Source organism: Motacilla alba, chromosome 3, assembly GCF_015832195.1.
Source record: "Motacilla alba alba isolate MOTALB_02 chromosome 3, Motacilla_alba_V1.0_pri, whole genome shotgun sequence".
Taxonomy (NCBI): domain Eukaryota; kingdom Metazoa; phylum Chordata; class Aves; order Passeriformes; family Motacillidae; genus Motacilla; species Motacilla alba.
In genome coordinates this window covers 88019268-88043656 of record NC_052018.1, presented here as the reverse complement: position 1 = coordinate 88043656, position 24389 = coordinate 88019268, and the positions used below count along the sequence as shown (strand labels likewise).

General features: G+C 42.4%; 1 protein-coding gene across 1 annotated transcript; it reads left to right on the top strand.

Annotated features, from left to right (window-relative positions):
* The first annotated feature begins 71 nt into the window (after window positions 1-71).
* On the top strand, window positions 72-24357 carry SLC3A1 (solute carrier family 3 member 1). Its single transcript, XM_038131270.1, has 13 exons — window positions 72-8612; window positions 10453-10529; window positions 10812-10950; window positions 11059-11527; window positions 12239-12418; window positions 13318-13472; window positions 14555-14680; window positions 16784-16903; window positions 17609-17733; window positions 18908-19106; window positions 19860-20006; window positions 22048-22164; window positions 22989-24357. Exons 1-13 carry the CDS (start codon window positions 8427-8429, stop codon window positions 23427-23429), a joined length of 2481 nt encoding a protein of 826 aa, XP_037987198.1. The 5' UTR covers window positions 72-8426; the 3' UTR covers window positions 23430-24357.
* The last annotated feature ends 32 nt before the right edge of the window (window positions 24358-24389 follow it).

The window sequence follows — 24389 nt, the reverse complement described above, 5'->3', positions numbered from 1 at the left end:
CCTGTAAGATTTATGAGGTCTCTTACTTGATGGATGTTTTGGTTGCTCTGTAGCAGATGTGCCCCTTCGTCCCAGAAAAGCACAAGTCTCAAAGTGGGCTTCTCTGTGGGAGTAAGGAAAGGGCAAACAACATTTAGTGCTTCTAGGGCAAATCCCCATCCCAAGTTTAGCAGGAGTTTTAGTCTAGCTATGGGATAGTATTCATTTAAAGACTAAAAATTCAGATTAAACTAGACTTTTTGGTCACCTAATTTCTTGATGTTTCTTAAAGATCTGAGCTTAAACCTATGACATTTCACTGTTGCACAGTTTTGAATAGAAATTTCTCTGATGTTAATGTTTTCATGTTAGAGCTTGTACAGATTTTTTTTTCCAACTTAGGTAGTTTTTTAGCTGAATGGAAAAGGAGAACGGAATCCTCCATGATATTGATACTGCAGGGTAATAACCTGCCTGAATAGTTCGTCTTAGTGTTGCACAGACATCTTTACAAACAACCTGAAGATTTTTGAGTCTACAAATCTGTAACTTCTTTGAACTTTCTTGCTGGATTTGCTTGTACAGCATAACATCCCTGCATGCTTTCTTCATGAGCTACAGTTTTAATGCCTTGTTCCACTGGTGAGACTTCTGGTATTCCACGGGCTCCAGTCCCATGAACACTTATTTGTGTAGATTTCTTTACATTAAGTGGATAATCTCCCTCAAGTACAAGGGTTTATGCTTCCTCGTATCGAAGTGCAGCATACACACAGGTTTTTCAAAGAGAAGGATGATGGCTTGCACAGCTACATCAAAATGTAAATCAAGACAGCTTTTTTTCCCCTAAATTATCACTGCTTGGCATTCATGCATCCACTTGGTTATGAATTCTAGTCATGTTTTTAGTTTCATCCAAATACTATGTAGATTTCAGCAGCCTGGGAAAAACTTAGCTTGTTGACTTTGTATTCTTAGTGTGAGAAATCTGAATGAATGATGAAATTTGTTCATCTATTTGCCATAGCTTGTCAACATATTAAAATTACATTGTCTTAATTTTGTTGCCACCTGGCAACTAACACAAAGATAATTATGTAGAATACTGAGAGTGGGAAGTACCTCTTCCATCTGGAGTCTTCCTGTTGTATCAAGTTGGGCTTGATTTCATTTTTATGATCTCCTATAACAGAGGCAAAGTAGTCCATGTCAGTTCTCAGATCTGAAGAATAAAGATCTGTTTTAACTGCTCCTCATTAACGTCTTAAATGGAATAGGGGGTAATGAAGTAGATGTAAATATAAAAGATGTCACTCTGACCTCAGACGTCTCACATTAGGGCTTAACTACTATGACAGTCTCCTCTTAATAGGCTGGATCTTCATGTGATTATTCGAGCCTGCATGCAAACCTTTGCAAGACTTGGCCAAAATATCCATATTTTTCATGGCCCTAAATGTGAATCTGATGCTGATTTTGCTATTTGGGTGGTTTAAAACAAAACAAAACACAAAAGCAACAACAAAAAAAAAATCCAAAACCACAAAACCAAACTGTTAAGTTGTTGATTCTTTTAGCACATCAGAGGCTGGCTATTAGTGGTTAAGTAGTTTCTTGGTATCATGTAAAGTGGAGTTCAGTCAGCCATTTAATCTCTGAACTTTTGTATATTATCAGCCATAATCACTAGCTTAAATCTTTAAATAGTAAAATTAGCCCCAGAAAACCAGTCATTTTTCTTTGGTACTTTGAGTGGAAATCAAAAACAATAGGAACTCCAGATTAGTTACAGCATTGAACCAAAGTGTAGTAGGCAACTTTTACCTCTGGAAGATGAAGAAGCTAAAAGCAATGCTGCCTATCATTAGGTATAGGCCTACAATGGCAAAAAAAAAAGGGCACAATGCTAAGCAGTTTTGAATTGTCAACTAATTTGCAGTTTGTTGGCTTGAGGATTGTCTGAAGGCTTGTTGCTTTTGGCTCTTTGTAGTTCTTTTTCAGCTCTAAACTGGAAATGAAGTTGGAGGGAGCTGCACTGGTGCAGGTAAGCAACTCCATGGGATACTCCCAGAGATGAAGGCAATTTGACAAAACCACAAGGAAGGACCCAAAGCCACTGAATTTATGCAGTCTAATCCAGGTAAGTATGCAGTTAATGCAGCTGAGGCTCCACCTCTCATGTCTTTGTAACCTGTTTTCTCTGTGTGCCAATCTGAACTTGTCCTGTCTCTGTTTGGGCTGTTGCTTTACAGACCTGACTGAGCTCTTTTTGCTTTGTGCTATTTCATGTTCGTACCTGGCTGCTTCTCTGTTGATCAAAACATGAGCAACTTTTGCATTTTAGTATGGCTGTGCCTCCTGTTTGTGTTCAGCTCAGGGTTGGTGCTCATCTCTCATTTCCGTCATTCACTGTGTCACTTACCAGTGCTTCTGTGCTTAGCTCTTTGTATCTCTCAAAGGTTATGTTCTCCCAAAGACTTTACATTTCTGTCTTCAAAAATCTTAAAGTTCTCCTTTGCTGTGATGTCTGGATTTAAAGACTGACTGGGATTACTGAGATCTTCCTTCTGATTCTTGGCTTTCCTTATTTCCTTATTTGTCTCTGTGCAGCGTGACTGTGACTTTTCAGAGGAAAAAGTCCTTGCTGTGCTGATTAGTGGTTGCTGTGATTAGTGGCTGAATCATCAACTAATGATTGAGTCAGCACCTGCTTTTAAACCTAACAGAGACTGATAAGGGTTCAGGTCATGGGAATGGGCTGACAGGAGAAAAAAATGGACATTTTCCATCAGTTGGGTAATCTTTCTTTGAAAGCAGTTATCCTTCCCAGTAAAGGATGAAAAACACTGTAGTAGGAATGAATACACATTCTAAAGGCTTGTGGCAACTAATTCAAACAATCTCGTTTGGTATAATTTTTCCTGCTTCAGAAATAACTCTGACCCTGTTTTTCTGTTTTCTCAGACTTTTGGAATCTAAGGTGAGTTTTGGTCAAGTTTGGTCTATGGTCCAGTAGTGTTTAGTGTTGTAAGGACCCTGTCCTTGACCTTTAAAAAGCTGGAATGAGATTCATGAGACTCCTGATGGGGAGGTCTCATGAATGATGCTGTTGGAAGTATGATGGTGGTATTGGAAGTTTCTCTGATCTTTAAATAGAATCAGAAATACTGATTTTTATGGCCTTTTTCAGGTGGCTTTTGGAATATGTTTGGTAGATACAGGATATTTTTGAACAAATATTGTTCAGAGAGCTTCCGTGCAAGGTTCTGTCAGAAAAGGACCAAATATGTTCTGCCTTTATCATTTTGAAAGAGCTGCTTAAGTAAAAGAAACTGGGCAGAAATTCATAGAAGGAAAATTCTCTCTTGTGAGATAAAACCTTACTGTTGGAAGTTAGCATCCAGGTCTGACAAAGAGAACCTAAAAATATTTGTGTATGTTACATTCCTTGCAAGACTTACATTTTCTGGAAAAAAAAAAAAATCCCTGAATAGTCTTTTTAAAAAAATGTGCAAAAAGAGAAACTGTGGTGAAAATACACCATTCTATACTGATGTATTTTAGCTACTTCTTTGGGGAGTGAACATGTAGATTAGTAAATATCTTACATTTAGAAGTTAGTTGGAAACTTTGAAGTAAATGCATTTTAACTTTGAAGTAAAATGCATATTTAAATTGCATTAATGAAGAGATATTTCCCATTATTTTTGTACGGAAGCTTCTTAACACCATTCCCATCAAATTAATTCTGTGAATATTGGTTTTATTTTGTTTGGCAGGTTACTCAGATGCAAAATGCTGGATGCCTGCCTAATTTTCAAATAATTTACATTATTTAACTTGTTGTTATTAGGGGAAACTGGATGATGTGAGGGGATTTTTTTTTAATCCTCTATCCAGTGGTCATTTTCATAAATGCATCTAATTTTAATGGTACAAGAAGGATTTTGACCTGGGTATGTAAAGCTGATATGTTTTCCTAGTGTATTTTAAATAATAATACTTCAGCTCTGGGAGCAGAAAATGTATAAAATTAAATCAAATTTTTTTTTTCAGCTCCAATAAATCTGCATTTATTTTGGAAGAAGATAGTTTTTGGAAATACACTGCCATCACAAACAGTGTCAAGGTGTTTGGAAGTGTGGTGCTTTACAAGAATTTCTGTCTCTTAGTACTTTTTATGTTATGCTGGCTGTGAAGTCTTAAAATGGTGAAATGTATTTTACATTCATCTCTTCATTCCTACTTGTCCTTACCTTAAAAATATGTAGGAAGTTCCATGCTGCTGCTTCAGAGATTACAGTTACTGCATTTAACTTCACATTCAATAATTAAAAATAACCAGAGGTCCAAGGATGGGAGTAATTGAGCAACTCCTTTACATGCTGTTGCCATGTTTCAAGTGCTATTTCTGTGAACTTAAAAAAATCCCAAAACCCAGCAAAACCCAACAAAGTTACAGCTTTAAGATGTGACTGCTCATACGATCTTAGTAGCCCCTATGCTTTGAACTGCATTAAATATTTTTTATTAAATGAAGGGAAAGGAGAAAAATATGTACCAAACGGGTGTTGTGTTATCACTGACTTGAAGATGTTATGCAGCTGTCTTCCAGTTCAGCCTGCAGTATTCAAATATTTGAAAGATCTGTCTTTAAAATGCAAGCAGGGCATCCACTCAGAATAAAACCAGTTTGCACTGCTCCCCAGTACTTGGTACAATAGACTCCCAAAGAGCACAGCAGAGCTAGCAGCGTGAGAGCTGTGAGAGACTGCCTCAATATATGTGGAATGAAGAGCAGAAATGTACTTCAGTTATTCTGGGAGGGGGGACTGGGTGTGTGTGATACTGAGTTTCTTCTCTGTTAGAGTGGAGAGAATGGAGTGGGCATTTAAATGCACTGTGTGAGTGCTTGCAGGATGTGGAATTGTTTGTCTCTGGTTCACCAGCATAAACAAGAGAGGTGCCAGAGCTATTTTGTGCAGATAAGCAATGTGAGATCTGGCACTGAAGAGCCCACACAGTTCCATGGACTCATGAAGTTCAAAATGGAAAGACTGGCATTTGCTGCAGGTGATGCTTTTCTTCACCTTGCACCAAGCAGTGCTTTCACCCACGTGGCTGGAATGCCAGACAGTTCCAAAACAAAACTTGTTTTAGGCAGTGTTTAAGAGGGTAGTACTTAGAGTTTTAGCGGTTCTTTTTACTCACAGGAAGTAAAAATTGTCTTCAGTATCAGTTGTTGTACATTCAGGTGAATATGAAATTAAGGTGAGGTTCTGCTAGCTGTGTCCACACTGAATGGTGTATCTGGAAAATGCTTGTAGTTGTGGAATGTTTTCTTGATACAGAGGTCTAGTCTGTGCTGGTCAGAGAGCCCCTTCCCTGCGTATAGACCCATGTGCCAGCTGCTGCTGCGCAGCATGCTAGGTCCTGAATTGAAGAATAGGATTTTTGTTGGTTTGGGGCTTTTTTACAGAATGTGTGCTTTCAGCTCTTTGGTTTCACTTCCAGTGCTCACACTGATTTTGACACCATTACTGCAGCTGGACTGTTAATGGTCTGGTGTGGAGTCCATGAACTGTTGGCCAGAGGCAGCCATTGTAAGAACCTTGGGGTGCAGTTCAGTACTGGAGAGTGAAGCTTTCTTTACAGACTGGAGATGTTTGATATGAACTGAGCTCTTCCAGAAGGAAATTATTCACAGGAGCACAACCTGAGTACATTTCATTGTGAAATACCTGCCACTGACTTAATACTTGTGAAAAGGCAAATTGTTTGCAGGTAGGCCTATCTTGATGCACCGAGACAGACAAGGGAAAAGGAGTAAATTTATATGGAGTACCATATATATTTGTGATACTGTGTGTGTAATTCCTGCAGGTGGGGAAGCTGAGGCACTGTGAAAAGCTGTACATCTGTATAGTACGGCAGTAGGTGTGCTCATGTAGTGACAGCTGTTGCCTGACAGCGCCTCCCAATACATCCATCCTTCCACAAGAGGAAGTGCTTTGTGCTCAGCAGACCAAAACCTGCTCCTCAGATTCCTGTTCAGTGGATTTAAATTGTTCTCAGAGATAAGCCTTGCCAAAGGCAGATGCAGCTTGTGGGGTGCTGTCTTTTTGGTAACCCGAAGGATGGATGTGGTGGTGATGTAGTGCAATGCCATTTTATTTTTTTGAGCTTCTCCTTGGCTTCCTTTTGGGCTGCCTGGCTGTGCTGTTTGTACTGCAGATCTCCCACTTCAGGGATGTTTCAGTAACACAAGGTCACTCATGAGTTACAGCCATCCAAACTTCAACAGTCTGCCATGATTTAATACCATGCTGAACCTCTCCAGCTCATACAAAGGGAAGAGCAAGGTCTGGGTCTCTTGCTGGGAAAGGATTTGAGGAGTAGGTTGGAAAAGAAAATCCTTTGGAAGTTGTCATCCTCTAGGACAGAAATGAATGCCACAAAGGGAAGAGTGTAAATTGAAATGAGCACAGTTAATGTGAGTGAGCTGCCTCCTGGAGAGGCAACAAACCCCAAGTTTGTTTTTCTGTGGATTGTGTAGTGTTTGACCCTCTGGGGGAGAAGCATCCAGGAGTCAGTGCTGCATGTTCTTGTTCTTGCAGCTATGATAACAGCAGGAATTAGTGGATAATTGTTTTCAGCGAAAATAGTGGAAGAGGCCAGCCTTGCAGATCAGCCGCGGGGGGGCAGGGGCTGGGTGCCTGCTTCCCCTGAAACCTACCCCTGAAATGCCCCCTGAGCCAAGCACTAGCTAATTACCGCATATATAATGACATGGACCTTTAATCACATTGTCCATTAGTGGACTAAGAGTATTAAAAAGTAACAAAACCCCCACCAAACCCTGTCACAGGTGTCCTGTGCAATTACGTTTTGCCACCCCCAGGACTTCAGGCTGATGGCAGAAACTTCAGGCATGCTCATGGTAAAAGATACTGTGTCAGAAACTTGTTCCCCTAGACCTTCTCTCTCTTGGCAGCTGCCCTCCGGGTCAAGGGAGGATTTTCTTAGTGCTGAGTGAAAGGTAGCTTTAAAGGTCAGATTATCCATCAGTCTTGTGGGAGCTGCTGAGGTGTCTGCGTTTTTTACATACCTGTAAATCTGGCCCTGATTCTGTAAATAATGGGGTTATATTTAGAGTGCATTATGTCAGAAGAGTTCCAGTGGCAACAAACCTTTTAAGGAAAAAGCATAAAGCAAGAGAACTTTTTAACAATAAATGTCTTCCTACACTTAGCACATTGGGGTGCATAATCACCCCTCTGCATGGTTTTTGGCATAATATGTGTGGTATTGAGGAACTGGCAAGCTACTTGGCATTTGTAGAGCATCAAACAGTAGATGACTAAGTCAGTCAGTGCATCTAAATAATTATATATAAGAAATACTTGTGAAAATTAACCCCTCCATCTTTACAGAAATAACCATGGCAATCTGTGTGGAGATAGCAGCTATTACTGCCCACATACAGATTGGTTTTGTTTCCCTACCTAACCCCGAGGTAAACAGAGTAACTGGCACAGAATATGAAGTGTTTTCTTTACTACTTAATGCCTTTCAGTGGATTCTGCTAACACAGTTACACTGGCTAGTTACTCCTGCTAAACTGTAAAATAGCTCAGGAGGGAACTATTTCAGAATTGCTTGAGAGCAAGCCAGATGCATAATGCCCGCATACATAAAATATGTTTTAAAAGGAAAAAGTTAAAGCTCAGTGGGAATTGTTGGTGATCTGCCTTTCTAAGATGAAGTTTATGTTACTCCTTTATCAAATAATTTTAAGGCAAGCAACTCCTCAGGATGAGGAGAGGAAAAAAAAATAGGTCTGTAATAACAACAAAATACCTGTGTGGTTTTATTTTTAGTCTGTGAGGAAAATCATACAGGAGACAATACTAGATTCTTGTGTTCGTTCTCCTGGGTCTGTGGTAGTTGATCATCCAGACCTATTTTAAGCTCCTTGGCTTTATATTTTCTCCAAGCTTTCTAAGGGAATTTTTAGGATTAGAGGCCCAGGTGTCTACCCTAAGTGTACCTGTGTTCCGCCGGTACCTGCTTGCGCTTCAGCTCTTCTCGGGCAGGGCGCAGTTGGTGCGAGACGCGCCTGCAGCGTGGCTGTGATGCCGCTCAGCCCGATTCTGCAGACGCTGTGCTCACCAGCACTGCCACTCGGCAATGTCCGGCATGGCTTGTGTTTCACCCTCACGGTGATTGTACCGCTGGATCTTTGCGTGTCCTGCTGCCAGCGGAGATGGCGGGCGTGGATTCATCTGGATTCATCTATCCATGGCCTCGCCTCCTGCCTGCTGCGTTTATCTACCGCAGCACTATAATCCTCCCCTTTTCAGCCAGACGCTTGGCAATTAAGACACGATCTGCCCTACTTAAGGTATAAATAAGCCTTTAATGTTACTTGGGGATTACATTAGGACATGAGGGGCTCTTTTGAAGGCCCGGCTTTGGCACAGCGGGATTCCCAGAGCGGGCTGCTCCCGCAAGATGCTCGAATAAGGGGAAAGGAAAGGATTCCCAACCGCGTATACAGAGAGCAGTGGCAGCTTCTGGCTAGTGAGATACTAAATTGGCCTTTATCAGTTGTAAAACTATGTGTGTCAAGGGTAAGCTACTTGTGTCCTTAGATCAAATTAACTTGTCCATGCAGGCAATAATCATCAGAGAGTTTACTGGCTTAAAGAAGAGATGGGAGGGAGCTGAAATACTTGGAACTCGTTTCCTCTTTTTGATTCCAGCAGTACTGGTGGGTGTAATACTCTACACCTGACTGTCCTGAGTCTCCTTGGCTTGTGAAACCCATGCACCTATGCCAGATGACTCTGTTTTGGCCATCATTTGCTCTTGCCTGTGACCTGCTTTGCTGTGCTTGGCTGACTGAGGGAGCTTTTGTATATGCAGGAAAATACTTATGCTTTTAAACCTCTGAGTTTGGGGGGGGAGTGGGGGAAGCAAGCTGAGGAGTACCAGCTCTTGAAGTGTATTTCATGCAGTCTAAAACCATTTCTGTATTTGCACATTTTCTACTTTCATTACAAGTTCAGATGTTGAAATGAAACAATTGAAATGGAGTGAGGAGTCACTGGCATTGTGTTGAGTACAAGTGTACGCCCTGAGTGCACAGTGCCTGTCTGGAAACTTTTGCAGCTTACTGATATGATGATGTTGACAAAAACGAGAGCAGGCTCCTGGTACTAAAGTGATTTCAGCTTTTATTATAAGAAAAAGAAAGGCCTAAAGCATGGGGGCCCACAGGCTGAGGAGCAGGAGCGTTCCCATCGAGGATGCTGCAACGCCAGCGCTGGGTCTTCTTCAGCAGCCATGTCCCAGATGGAGCTGCACGACTTCAGTGGGTCATGCTTCAGTGGGTTCAGTGGGTCCCCTTTTTGTCCTGTTTTTTGTCCCTTTGGATTGGTTTCTTTTTGAATCCTTCATTTGCATGAAGGTTTAAGGCTCTTGATTGGCCCATTACAGTTCTGTCCAGGTTGGCTGGTTTCGCCTGGGGGGTGGTGCACTTTACTTAGGTGTATCATGGTACGTTGAGCACCATCTTTCTTGTAGCTACCCTTTTAACCCCTTTTACAATATAATAACCAAACTAGCAGTACATGCTTAACGATCTATCGACTATTTTACAAGTTTCTAACCTATTTTTATCAATTTTAAGACTGTAGAGTCATTAAATGGGAGTGAACCGGTGTAAAATAATTTCCCACTTCTGGATCTCCTGGCACTGCTGAATTACAGGCACTGACACTACAGCTGTTATCTCGGATGCCCCCACAGCTGCCTGACGCTGCACAAGCTGAGGATGCTGCCAGGCACTGCTGCTAGGAAGAGGAAGGATTAAATCTGTCAGCATCAAATACCTGTTTTTAGCTCAGCTACTGAAGAAATAACACTTTTTTGAGTAATTTGAATATTGCATGCTGGACTTTTTACAGTCTGTAGTTTATAAACTTCCTTCATGGCTTGAGGCAAACATAATAAACACTTCGTTTGAGTCACAACCCAACCTTGTCTCCACTGCACTGTCCAAGAGTTTCCTTAGGACCCTGACCCTATGGTCAGAGGTAGGAGTTAACTTTTACAGGTGATAAGGCAGCTCCTTGGCAAATCTGTATTGCTTTGTGTGTCCTTTGGCATGCTGGGCAGGGGCTACTGGTGGAAAGGGATATCTTGATGCTGACTTTAGGCACTTGAGGCTTAGGGCACACAGATGTGTACAGATGTGCACATTTGTGCAGACTTTGGGCAGTACTTTTTCCTGCCTAGAGTAGTAGGAAAGGGGGGAAAGAGGGAGAAGAGAAAGTTTTTATATGCATTTTTCCCCCTTTTATTATTATTTTTTTAAATTTTCTTTTTTCTTTTTTTCTTTTAATGGGGGGATGGGTTTTAATAGTGGGCAGTGGGTTTTTCTCTTGAGTTTTGCTTGTGCCTGTGCAGAGTATCCTGTCCTGCCCCCGGGCTGGCTCTGGGTGTAGCAGTCCACTCCATGTACCCGGCTGTGAGTCGCAGGATCGGTATGTACCACAGCAGTTGACAGTGCTTAGGAGTTGGGGGTGGGCTGGGGCAGGTGAGTTAAACTGTGAAAAAGATGCACAATCAGCTTTTGACTCTTTTCTTCTTAGTTTATGTTGTTGCATTTGGGCCAGTGGTTGCCAATACTTCATTCTCTTGCTGTCTGTGTTCAAATTACCCATATTCAGACTGCTTCGGGCAGGGGAGACTATGACCAGTCTGGAAAGCTGCATATTTACTAGATCTCATACTGGTAAAACCTGACTTTCCCTCTGCTGTCAAAGGGAAGAGAAGTATGGAGAGAGCAAGAGTAAACATAACTGTGCTCAGCTGGTACCAGCAATAGGATTTACTTCCCAGGAGGACCGCCCTTTCTCAAAGCATTTTGTTATCTTGCTGAAGATGCCGAATATGCAGAAGATCGTGAGCACTTTGCCCTTTTTGTCCCTTTTTGAACTTTGACCAGTTGGTCAGGATTGATTATCAACCCAGAATGGCTAATTGCACCGTTTCTCATTCCACTGAACAAAGGTGCTGTGGCCAGAGTCTCCAGGACAAGAACTGTCAAGTAAAACAGTGGAGGTGAAAGCTAGGAGCTTACCTATGGAGCTGAGTGAGAAGGGAGGCGTGCAGAACAATGGATTTGTTCAAAATGAGGATTTTGAGGACAAGGAAACGGCCACCAGTAGCCAAGAAGAAATGCCAAAAACGTGCAGTGTTGATGTGGACCCGCTGGCTGTGGAGGAGATAGTGCTGAAGCCTTATGCTGGAATGCCAAAGGAGGTCTTGCTGCAGTTCTCCAGCCAAGCTCGCTACAGAGTCACCAGGGAGATCCTCTTCTGGCTCGTAATTGCTGGTTCCGTTGTGCTTGTGTGCGCTACAATTGCCATCATTGCTCTCTCTCCAAAGTGCCTTGACTGGTGGCAGGCCAGTCCTATTTATCAGATCTATCCCCGCTCCTTCAGGGACAGCAACATGGATGGGAATGGGGATCTGAAAGGTGGGTCAGTTTTCATCCTTGCTGTGTTACAGGTGGGTGTGCATAAGTGTATATGAAAAGCAAAACCAGGGAAAAAATACAGTCCAATTGACAGAGCCACCTTAATGGAGAGGAGTAAGAGAAGTTGTCAGGCAACGTTTATAGCAACTCACATTGTTGTGAATAAATCCAGGAGCTGTTTGCTCAAGTCAAGTCTAAGTGTGGAATTAGAGAGGAAGTTGAGAGATGGTGCTGAGAGCAAGCAGCAGCACAGCTGCTGCCAGAGTCAGATACCTCCACAAAACTGAGTCCAGTCAGGAGGATGAGTGGTGCTGAGCACCTGGTCATGTTTGGTGGCTGCTCTTCCTAAGGAAAACTAAAACTGACAAAGAGGGGAGAAAGATGTGTTACTTCTTGTTTGCTTCATGGTCTAGGTGTTATCAGCTGGTAAAAATGCGTGGAGATGGGGCGCCGGGTAGCAAGGAAGCAATGCCACTTATCAGTAACTGAGCTGAGACTGCCCTGCAAAAAGGGAAGGCTCAACACCAAAATGGACAATGCATTTCTAAACAAGAAGTGATAGCCACAGTGAACAGTACTGGCAGGTGAAGGGCAGAAACTAATTCTGTAGTTGCATACCATAGTGACATGTCAGGAAGATAAAGGGACCCATGTACAAACAAAAATATTTTGTCTTTTCTGAGCAGATGATGTCCTTTTCTTTTTAAATAGGTATCCAAGAAAAACTGGACCATATTACATACTTGAATATAAAAACCATTTGGATCACCTCTTTCTTTAAGTCCCCTTTAAAAGACCTTGGGTATGGAGCTGAAGACTTCTATGACATTGATCCCATTTTTGGATCAATGACAGATTTTGAGAATCTGATTGCAGCCATACATGACAAAGGTAAGCTGTGCCTCCAAGCAAAGTAACTCTGTTAAAAAGATAGACCTTGCAGGGACTTCAGGTTGTGCACCCGGCAGTCCCCCGTGGTGGCATTACTCAGGAACAGATGGAGGTGCCAGCAAAGGGTACAAGGCAGCTCCACAGCAACGTGAGCTCCCCGATTGCCGTCTCCTGCCCTTTGGCTCTGGGGCAGTGCTGAAAGCAGGACAGAGGGCACAGGGAGCTACAGCAGCAGCACAGGGTGGCTGCATGTCCTCTGCAAGGAGGATGTTTGTGGGTGGTGGGCTGGCAGCCATCCATGCTCCCTGAGGCCTGTCTTTACGGGCATTGGAAGGCTGGGATCAAGCTGAGGTGCAGTTCTGTCTGACTGAACATGAGGGAACACACGCTTCTTTCCTGCCCTTGCATCCTTGCTTTGGTGCATTTATGCCTCAGACCAGGTGTTTCTTCTCATAGCTGCTGAGCTGAACAGAAAATGGATTGCGAGTCTGAAAATATTTGAGGTTTCAATAAAATGTCTGTTCTTTAGGAAGGGTGATGAAGAATGTGTGATCACTGATGCTAGACTGGTCAAGTGCCTTTCTCACCTGGGAGGTGTGAGACAGATGTTGAAGTCAGAGTTAGTGAAGTGGTTCATAACAGCAGAAATATGTTTTGATTGTGCTCTTCACCCTTCTCTCCCTCCCAAGCTGTGTTCCAGCTACTTGCAAACACCAGCCAGGGTAGTCTGGTACTTTTTGTGGGGTTTTTTTGGCTCCTCTCCTTCACCCTGGCATGGAAGAAGCCCAAATACCTCTGATACTGCATTTGGAAAAAATCTGAATGTTGTCTTGAAAGGCTAAATGTAATGTTGCAGTGCAGGGGGAGGATTGATTTTTTAAAATGTTTTTATTTTTAAGGGCTAAAGGTGATAATGGATTTCATACCAAACCACACAAGTGACAAACACCGGTGGTTTCAGCTGAGCCGCAATCGGACTGGGAAGTACACGGACTACTACATCTGGCAGGACTGCAGGCAGGCTGCTGGCTCAGTCATCCCTCCCAACAACTGGGTAAACACGGGAAGGGACACACACACATCCCAAGCTGGGTGCAAAATCAGAGCAAAATCAGCTGTAACATGATTGTCCCAGTGTACACGGGGTTGTAAGTGACTGGTGAGAGGTACAAACTGATGTCACTACAGAGGGAGTGCAGATTAAGATTTAAACCAGGTCGGGGGATCACTTGAAAAGTTCTTACTCAAAGTGGAATTTTAAAAATGACTTTTGTTTCTTCACCGCAGTGTTAAATCTCTGTTCATTAAAATAATGCGCACACACAAAAAAAAAAAAAAAAAAAAAAAAAAAAAAAAAAAAAAAAAAAAAAAAGTTGGGCACAAGTTGTTCACACGTGCCCCCTTCTGTGTAGCGTATTCTGTTCTAGAAACTGCATGTCAGGTACTCTGACGTCGTAGTTGATGGGGAAGGAAACAAAGCTATGTGATCTTGGCTTTTGTCCTTTTTTCTGGAAAGTGCATTGCCTATTTGAAATAGATTTATTTTAGATTTGAACCAGTGACTGCATGATTAGGAACTTGTATATTGTAAAAACTCCAGGTGGAATTAACACTTTGTACCAATTTGTATAATTTCTCTTTAAACTTAAGAGTCTTAAGAACTATCTTAGCTTTTGGAATCTTTTATTAGAGAGATGGTGATAAAGTTTAACATTTTTAATTTGCTGACTGTTGTTGGCCCTTCAAAGGGATAATACTAAATTGCAGAAAGCTCCAAGTTAACTAAAGCTATTTTAAAAAAGTTTTAGGAGAAGTAATTCCAAAATAAATGCTCCCACCCATGTTTTCCCCTCTATTCCAGATAATTCCCAACGAAAGCTAACTTAATAAAAAAATCTTCAGAATCTACAACACTCAACAAGAAATACGTGTGGCAAAGCACAACTAAAGGGAGAACAACTATTGGCAAAAAGAAATGAAAATTATAAGTACCAAAATCTGTTCAAAATGTGGTCCTCTGGTTAGGCATTTTGTGCTTTATTTTATGCTTGTAATGCCCCACATTTTAATGTGTGCACAGGAGGAAATGTTTGTTAAGTTAGTAGCTCTGATGGTCTCTCTCCCTGGGCTGAGCAGGTGAGTGTCTTTGGGAATTCCAGCTGGCAGTTTGACGACGTGAGAAAGCAATGTTACTTCCATCAGTTTGGCAAGGAACAGCCAGACTTAAATTTTCGCAACCCTGCTGTCCAGCAAGAAATCCTGGTAAGTGTGAAACCCACTGGTGCTGAGCCAACACAGAGCAGCTCTTGCGCTGAAGCCTGTGTAGAACGTCAAGTGCAGAGAAGTTTTTTATCTCTGTTGATGCAAAGAGTTGTTAATTAGCCGGTCAAGTGGAGGGATGGCACCTTGTTTAGCAGAGGGGTGTTTGCATTTTCGGGAAAGCAGAGGCAATGCTGATTTGAATTACAAGGAATGCCTGGGCTTGTCGATAAGGGGGAGATAGTGAGTTTCGATCTGTCCACATGTCTGGTGACTTTCCGGTAGGAAAATGAGGGTTTTCACAGTGAGAGTGGCGGTGATGGTGCTGCTCTGATGGAATCTCATTCCTGTCTGCACTGTTTCCTAGCAGACTATGTGGAATTCATTAAAATGTGGGGATGTAGGCCTGAATATGGGGAGCCTGACAGCTGCTGTTTCTTTTTCCCCTGTCTGTAAGTTATCCCTCAGCAGGTAGTACAGCTACTTCATGTGTTTAATTGAATCTGTAAGCGTTTGCACTTTGTTCTGCTGAATTGTGGTGCATTTCTTGGGCGCTGGTCTTCACAGCCGCCCAGTCCTCCTGGGATGGTCTCTGCAGAGCCTCTCCCCTCACCACTGCATGAGCCTGAAGAAACAAAGTGCTTCTGGTCACACCTGTTAGCTCAAGCACGCAGTGAGAACTATTGCAACTCCGGTAGCAAAGGGATGCTGCATTTCCTATGCAAAAAAAAAAAAAAAAACAACAAACAAACAAACAAAAAAAAAACGTGAAAGCTGGGAAGTTTGTCCTGGTAACACCAACCTTTGGTAAATGTGTATGAACATCATGTTAAAGAATAATTTCTGTCTAGTATTTAATTCAAAATCCCGTTCCAGAAGGTTAGGAGGACTGAGCAGGAAGCAAATGGGCTTCTGCAGAGAAGCTCAAGTCTTTGGTTCAGCAGCACAAGGGCACTCAAACCCAGCCGAACTCAGCAACCAGCACCTTGCGGCTTTCACGCGCAAATAGATGTAGATTGGTGCCAGTGAGAAGCACATCAGTGCTTGATGTTTGCAGTGCTGATACCCGGGTTTGCTTTTGTGCTGAGCACAGGTATAAGCATCAACATTTTTGGGTAGATTCAGTATTGGACAGAGACCTTATTGAGAGCCGTTGCTTTCAGAATGGTGCTACGAGAAAGTGCAGCTCAGGGAGGCAGTCTCTATTTGCCAAACAAAAATCTGTACAGCTTAAGTGTGTACTAATTCTACTCCAGCTCGTTCAGACAAATGTATCTTATATGTTTTAAAAAGGCAAGTCAATCGACTTAAAAAATATATATATAAAAAATGTTTTTTTCCTCAGATGAAGACAAGTATCACAACTAAAAGGACATTTGCAGAATCCGCTCAAGAGGGACTGAAATTTGGGGTTTTTGTTAAAACTGGGGCAATTAAAACTGTAGTAATATATTTAGTGAAGTAGGATATAGTTTTACTAATAGTGACTAACACTGGAATTTGATAGTGAAATTTCAAATCAATAGCAGTTTGTAATTGTTGGATAATAATTTCTTATATTCCTGTGATCAACAAATAAGTCTGAAAAAATTTTTAAAAAATTACATCAGTCAAATAAGAGAGAACAAATGTTTTAAGAGCTCTATTGTGTAAAAGAAAATTGGTGGCATAAGGTTTGTGCAGAACAACATATTCCTGTATATATTGCAATCAATGTGTTCTAATTGTGTGCAGCCATGACATGAGTGTTCATCAACAACATCACTTAGCATGAGCCCAGTTGTGTTGAAGGATGAGATTAGAAACTGCTTTTAGTGAGTCATGCCCTGGCTTTGGTCTCCTGAATTATGGGAGAAGTTAGAGACCAGTCTTTTTTTTGTTGTTGTTGTTGTATGAATGAAATAGTAAGACATACTTTATTTAGCTATTAATTTGACCTTACATCAACATGATTCACTTTAGCTTCTAGAAAAATTTGAAGTACAAATCAAAACATGAATTGTCATGTATTAACACGTCGTTATAAGTTTAGTTTTCTTTTTAAGAGTATACTGTTTTAAATGGGATGGGCTTACTCAGACTTTTCAATTTTTTGCTTTTATCTAGGATATCATCAAATTTTGGCTCGGCAAAGGAGTTGATGGACTTAGTTTTGGCACTGTTAAATTTCTCTTAGAAGCAACACATCTGCGGGATGAGCCTCCAGTGAACAAGTCTCAGAATGGAGTAATGTTTATGTTCTATCTTTGCTTTCTTTCCTGCATTTCCTATGGAGACAAGAGTGCCTGCTTTGACTCTTTTGGGTCTTAATTGTGGCTGTAGGAAAATCAGGTCCTTGGAAGGCAGGTGGGTCCCAGGCACTCTGCACAAAGAGCACTCACCACCAAGATGCCCCAGTAAGAACTGGAGCATCGCTTCAAAACACTGGTACAAGCCATGTGTCACAATGAGAGGTGACCAGACACGTCCACTGTTGTTTATGTTACCAGCTTTTGCTCTGATAGTGAACTTGGTGATGTTGCCAGGTCGTGCCAGCACTATGAGACTGTCCTTCTGTGGAGCTGGGGATCCCAGACAGCTGGCCAGCTCCAAGGTGCTGGTGGCGTTGTGTTACTGTATCAAGGCACTGTCCATCTTTCCAGCCTGAGGCCACAGCACCTGCTGTGCTCGCTGCTCCAGATGGGCTCTGGTGGTTAGTGCTGTGGGTGGGCTTTCCCTGGTGAAGGATGGGATCCAAAATCATCAGTCCTCTGCTACTCGAATTCCTCAAGTGCAGTTCAGGTCTGTGCTGTTAGTGTTAGCATGCTGTACTAATTTCAGTAAAAATTCATGAGCTGGTGCACTGTCTCAGGAAAGAATGGGGAGAATTTGGAGAATTCTGAAACCTAGAACATTGGTGAACTAACGTGAAGTGCTATACCCTGCTTTAAGGAGAGTATCACAGCCTATTCCCAGCTCTACCATGACTACACCACCACACAAGTTGGTTTGCATGACATCATCCGCAGCTTCCGTCACACCATGAATGAGTTCAGCAGAGAGCCTGGCAGATACAGGTAACCAGCACAGCTGGCCAGTTTTTTCTGACATTAATGTCCCTCTTTCTAGTGAGAAAATGTTCTTTTACTAACATAATGCACCACAAAAATGCAAATCCCCCAGTGCAGATAGCAGTGCAGAGGCTGTACTGTCTCTTCCCCAGTGTATGCAGAAAGCAATTGGCCCTGTTAGCTCTGCTCCATCTGTGCACTGTATAAAGGTAGAGCAGCAGAGGAAAACATTCTAATCACAGAGATACTAATTTATCAACCCTGTGAGTGATTTATTCTTTAGTTTTAATAGTGCAGTTCAAGTGAGACACACAGTCAGAGAGTGTTAAAATCACAGAAAGTTTGAATTTGGAAAGAACCTCCTGAAGTTCTCTGGTCTAAACCTCCTGCTTTTTAGGCCCACCTGGAGCCAGTTGCCCAGGAACTTGTCCAGATGGCTTTTGAGCATTTCCAGTAATGGAGACTCTACAACCTCCCTGAAAAACCAGTGCCACGGCTCAGTCACCCTGACTGGTGGGAGTTTCCTGATGTTCATAGGGAAACACCTGTCCTGTGTTTCAGTTTGTGCCCATTGCCTCTGGCCCTGGCACTGGGCACCACTGAAAAGTGCCTGGCTCTGTCACCTTCGCACCCTGCCTTCAACACATGAGATCCCCCTGAGGCTTCTCTTCCCCAGGCTAAACAGCCCCACCTCGCAGCCTTTCCTCCTGGGAGAGGTGTTTCAGTCCCGAATGGCCTCAGTGGCAGGCTAAAGAGGAAGGACTGCCACCCTCACTTCTGGCAGCACTCCTCCTAATGCTGCCCAGGATGCCATGAGCCACCTGCAGGGGCACATTGATGGCTCATGGTCAGCTTGAGGGACCCCAGGTCCTCTTCTGTGAAGGAAAGCATGGAAATTGCTGGAATGAAGTGTGTGGACGTGGATTTAGAAAGATAAAACCTCAGATACTTTAGCCTTGTGTTGACTCCTGTAGATTTTTCTCCAGCAATTTCCAAGAAGTACTGCTCCTTGACTCCTTGTCTGCCTTACAAAATATAATTTCTCTGTATTAATCTTTTTTTGATGGGGAGGGGGAAGTGACCATAATTCTTAATGCTCTGTGTCCAACCATTTCTAGCTTTCTTCTGTTCTGTGTAACCAAAAAGGAGCCAAAAAAGCTATTTGTGTACTTCTTTGTAGATTTATGGGTTCTGATGATGATGAAAAGGAAGATATTGAAGCAACAATGATGTATTATGGAACGACTTTTATCCAAGAAGCAGATTTCCCCTTCAATTTCAACCTAATTAACATGAAAAATCTATCAGGCAACAGTATTTTTGAAGCTGTCAACTCGTGGATGAGAAACATGCCTGCAGGAAAATGGCCAAACTGGGCAGTAAGAGTTCTAGACCAACTCTCATGGGAAGGGCTTGTTCCTGTAGGTGACAGAAACCACTCCACTCTGATTTCAGTGGGATCAGCAGCAGCCTGGGCCCGTGGCTGAGCTACAGTCGCTGTGCTTGTGAAAACTTGAAAACTCTCAGCTGCTGTAGTTGCAGTGCTTGGCACTGTTCGGCTCTCCTGCCCTTCAGCAACAGTTCCACTCCCCTTGCAAGGATGACAGGAGGGAATTTATGATCATGCCTCTCCCTCAGTGTCTCCAATGGCTAAACCACCAGTGAGAATGGTATTGGGATAATTATCTTTGACCATAAACTGACTCACTGCACTGGATTCTGGAACCCGCCCGGGGCTAGGGCAGAGAAGAGCAGGCAGTGGAGAGCAGTTAACTTAAAACATTGCTCCTCTTTTTCCTAGGAAGCATGTTTGGAATGTGCAAAGGATCTTTTCAAAGCAAGCAGAGCAGTCCTCACACAGCAGAGAAAATAGCAGAGACCTGTAAGCAGGGAGAGTTGCTATTTGTTATCTCTTCCTCGCTTCTGCCTCGTGCTGCTGGCAGGACTTCTGTGTATTAATTTTTTTGGGACAGAAGTTTGTAATGGCATCAAGGTAAAGATAATGGACCTCACAGCCCTGGAAAGGAAAGGAAAAACCCCAAAACATTTACTACCTTGTTAAATTAGTTAATCAATTTCACAGATGCATGAAATTTTATAATGTGTGTTTAACAGAATGATGTTTTCTTCAGGTTGGAAGCCCTAATGTTGCTCGGATTTCAACTCGGATTGGGAAGGAGTACATCAATGTCATGAACATGCTGCTTTTAACCCTCCCTGGCACTCCTGTAACTTACTATGGTGAAGAAATAGGCATGGAGAACATTGCATCAGAAACTGTAAGTGAAGAGCATGTAAACTCTGGTCCTGTTGTTGTTTAGTTCCAAGTAACAGAACATTCAAAAACCACAAGAACTTGTGTTTTGCTAACCAAACCCAGTTGCTCTCACTGCTTAAATGGTTTTCCGTGTTCCTCATGGCAAACCTCTGTACAGCTTGTGGAAATGGCCAGGCCAGAGACCAGAACCAAGGCCTTGGTGTGTGTCCTAACTGGTAGACTTCAGTTGTGGATGCTGATTTCTGTCTTTCTCTGGATCAGTCTTGCATGGTTTCCAGCACTGGTGCTTCAGCAGAAGGGACAGCAAGTGCCAGCACTGGGCCTGGCCAGGGGTTAGGAGAGGTGTGCTGCAGACACATGAGGGAAAATAACTGAGCTGTCTCCTTCCTCCCATGGAAGTGCCCTCATCATTATGCCAGAGTCCATTATTTCCTGGCTGTTATTTAAAGGAAATCACAGTTCTGATTCTGTCCAAGCCACGGCTGCCATGAGCGTGCCCAAGCTCAGAAAAAGGGATCTGCATGAAGGGGAGGCTGCCTGGTGGCAAGCAGAAGTGGCTTTTGGTCATCATGCCTAGTCTGTCCCAAAAGGGAGCAGCTCATCTCTGCCTCTCCTGACTGTATTTGAGCACCATAAGAACATGGTCCTATGGCAGATACTGCTTTTCCTGTGGAAAGCCTCTGCTAGGGAATGAGGCAGCTGCTGGCAGTGCTAGAAATGGCATTGGCTAGCTTCATATCAAAGGGAAAGAGGTACTTAAAGCACAGGATCATCTCCAGATTTGTCTGATTCAGATATGGGGAAATGATTCTCTGATGTAAAAGGAAATCTCATTTCCTCTGAGAAAACCCTAGGTCAAAGTATCTCCTGCATTTTCTTGCTGCTGCTGATTACTGCTGACAGAGTGGTTCTCTTAAGAAAAGTGGCTCACCCTGAGCTCCTCAGGGTTCAGTCTCTTTTAGCAGCTACCCTGTGGCTCAGGGCTTTGGAACAAATGCAAACCCAGCCTTCACTCAGGCTGGAGAGGAAGGCTCCCTGATTAATGGGTGTCTTAGGAAAATGGAGAGTATTTGCTCAGGATTATATAGGCTTTAGTCCCAGCATTTCAAACACTTCAGGAGACACTGAAAGAGGTAAAGATGAGAGGCAGTGTTACCAGTGTTGAAAACTTAGGATTTTTTTTCCCTGCTTTTCAGAATATGCTAAAAAGGAGAAACCCATTATTTATAATGTCACAAAGCAAAGTGACAATTTCTTTTGTTAGGCTGCTGCTCTGACAGATTGTATTGAAAAGTGTCCTTTATATGAAAAACAGTTTTCATGGAAAACAAACACTCAAAATATTTTATGCCCTCTTATATCATTAAATTTAAGTGTCAGATCTTTTGGCAGCTCTTCAGTAACAATGAGGAAGCTTTTTCAGAATTTTTCTGAATTCTTCAAAATGAGAACTTCACACTTTTTTTACATCGACACATTTTAATCAGCTAAAAGCCAGTTTTCAATAGTTTTGCACTTGGAAATAATTTTACCTTTCTAACATAAACAGTCCTGTCAAAATTGTACCCCTTGCAAATGTAAGCTTGAAGAGTTCTGGGGTGAAAAGTGCAATACTTAGAAAATAACAGACACTGAACAGTAATTACTTGTTGTTTACTGTTATTTTAATGACATCTCTTCTAAGGACTCATTACCTCACATATTCACTCTCTGCATGTATAGATATTTATCAGAATATCTTGGTTGTCATCAGTAAACTTTTATCCAACCATCTGTTGCAAAGGATGACAACTCTAGTAAGAGTCATTTGGGAATTCCACGTTTTTCCCAGCAATGCTGTATCTGAGATGATCCCCTCCCCTCCATTTCAGGAACTGTCTTGCTTCTCATTTTCTCCTTAGATTTGGACCACAATTACATCCTCATTATTTTTAACTTAAACCAAAGAAAGCGATACTGAAAGGGAGATAATTTGGGAGAGGTGAGAACATGCTATTCAAAGAATAATTTTTAACATTCTAATCACCACTTTTATTTTCTAGGCAACCCTCCCAGAGAAATCCCCCATGCAGTGGGATGGAAAAATTAATGCTGGTTTTACTGAAGGCAACAGCAGCTGGTTACCTGTTAACTCTGACTACCAAAGTGTAAATGTGGAAGTAGGTATCTACATGTGTAACCAACTAATGGTTCTCAAAATATTTTAATGTATCTGTTTTGCTCTGGCTTCCTTTTAGTAGTGAGCATTGGTAGCAGGAACAAACTCAAGGGAAAAAAAAAAAAGCACTGAATCCTCACAAGTTTTATCAGAAAAGGAAATCCTTGCACAACAAGGAGCCTACTTCATCCACATTCATTTAAGCAGAGTAACTACAATTATGCCGTTGATGCTGCAATTTGGCTCTTTAACACCCTTTTAATCCTTTTGATATTAAATTGAAAACTGGTCTCTTTTCCCCCATTTCTATTGCTATAGAAAGCACTGGTTTTGTAACAAGAACTTGACACAGACCGACTCTAACATAAGTAGAGCAGTGAATCAAACAGATTTTGCTGACCTACAGTGCTGCCCAAAATTGAAGGCAGAAAAAAGAAAATATATCAGAAATATAAAGCATGAAATAAACCCAGTGAGTGCAGTAGACTGGACTCAATGAAAAAGATTCAGTGTCAAGCTTTGAATGGCTATGGCTTTCTCCTGAATCAACAGTACTGAAAGGAAGCTGTGGCAGGAAGCAATTGCTTTAGTGCTGGGGAACTGTTATGCTTAATAAACTCTGTGTCTGCCACTCCACACGTGCCGAGGAAGTGCACGAGAAAAAGCAGATTTTCAGTGAAGTTTGCAGACAGATTTGAAGAGGGATAATTGTCAGCACGGAATTCCGACAGGCGCGTTCTCAGCAGCCTGAGCGGGTGTGAGAAGGGAGCTGTAGCTCCTCCCTGCAGTGCCAAGAACTGACCCTGCTGGTGCTGACTCTTGCAGATCCAGAGCACCTGGTCCAACTCAACCCTGAGTTTGTACAGAGCGCTGACTTTGCTGCGGAACGATGAGCTCCCCATGAATCGAGGGTGGATGTGCCACATCTGGAATGACAGTAACGTGTTTGTGTACGTGAGGGAGCTGGATGGGTTAGACAGAGTCTTCATGATGGTGCTCAACTTCGGCCAGGAGTCAACAACAGACCTGCAGGCCATAGTTCCTAACCTTCCCTCTGAAGCTGTAATAAGACTCAGTACTCATTTTAGCAATGCTGGTAAAGTGGTCAATACCAAACTAATTAAAACTGAAATGGGAGAAGGCCTGGTCCTTGAATATACAACAGCAAAGCCTGTTCATACCATGGAAGCTTTTCAAGGGAAGTGTTTTGTGGCAGAAAAAGCTTGTTATTCCAAGGCCCTCAATTTACTCTACGTGAACTGTTAAGTAGAGGAGTAGAATACCCATGCTTTCATGTTAATTTACAAGATATTAGCTTCAGGGAAAGGCTAAAAATACTTCGTTTTCTTCGGCTTTTAAAACATTATTTGTATACAAAATAAATGTCCTGAAAAATCAGATACATAATTGTCTTGTATCTGTATTTGTGATGAAAAGGAAAAAGAACGGTATAAACTCCTCCTTAGGATCTGTGGAGAAGAAAAGTAAAACTGTTCTAAAAACGGTCCTGTTTAAGCATGTATTTTTGGGAGGAAAGAGAACAGTTGCTTTCTGGGTGCTGACCCTGGAAGTTGCTGGTCTGTAAGTGCTCCTGTGGAATCCCAAGCCTGTGGCAGTTCGCTGTAACCTTTTAGAAGTCTGCAGATTTGTAAAAATTATTCCAAAGGGGTGGCTCTATATTTGCTAAAACAGGTGAACACAAGCAAGACTAGTGTACATTGTTGTGATGTTTCACCTCTTCTCTCAAATCTAATAACTCTGATTATCCTCAAAATTAGTAAGAAAAAGAATGAAATGTAGCTAATATCTAATTCCACACTCATAACTGCATTTCCAGTTGATTCTCCCATTTCCTGCTGAGTTAGAATACCTTTGCATTCTCTTATTTCTTTTCCTGCCCTAAGGCTGAGGTGAGGGGTGTGTACTTTAGTTCAGAGGAAGCAGCTGAACCAACCCTACTGATGTCACACTTGTACACGTGCTCTGATTTGCATTTTCTGCACCTGCAGTGGCTGATGTGGCCCCAGGTGTGCACCACACATCTCTTTTAACAAGCAAAGCACAGCAGATTTGTGCCTTGCTCAGAGGGCAGCTAAGCTATGAATCAGGCTGCTTTAGTGGGGGCATTCTTTTTGTTTTACCCTCTGGAGATACTCTGGCATCTTCTGACACACTGATCTTGTCCTCCTGAGGGATTTGGCACCTCCTTCTTAAGATTACCATGCT

Bases quoted from the DNA above. Each gene is read 5' to 3' on its own strand.
- SLC3A1 (XM_038131270.1), top strand. From the start codon at position 8,427: ATGAGGGGCTCTTTTGAAGGCCCGGCTTTGGCACAGCGGGATTCCCAG. The intron at 14,681-16,783 runs GTAAGTGTGAAA...GCTTTTATCTAG, and splicing joins CTGTCCAGCAAGAAATCCTG to GATATCATCAAATTTTGGCT. The intron at 19,107-19,859 runs GTAAGAGTTCTA...TGTTTTCTTCAG, and splicing joins GAAAATGGCCAAACTGGGCA to GTTGGAAGCCCTAATGTTGC.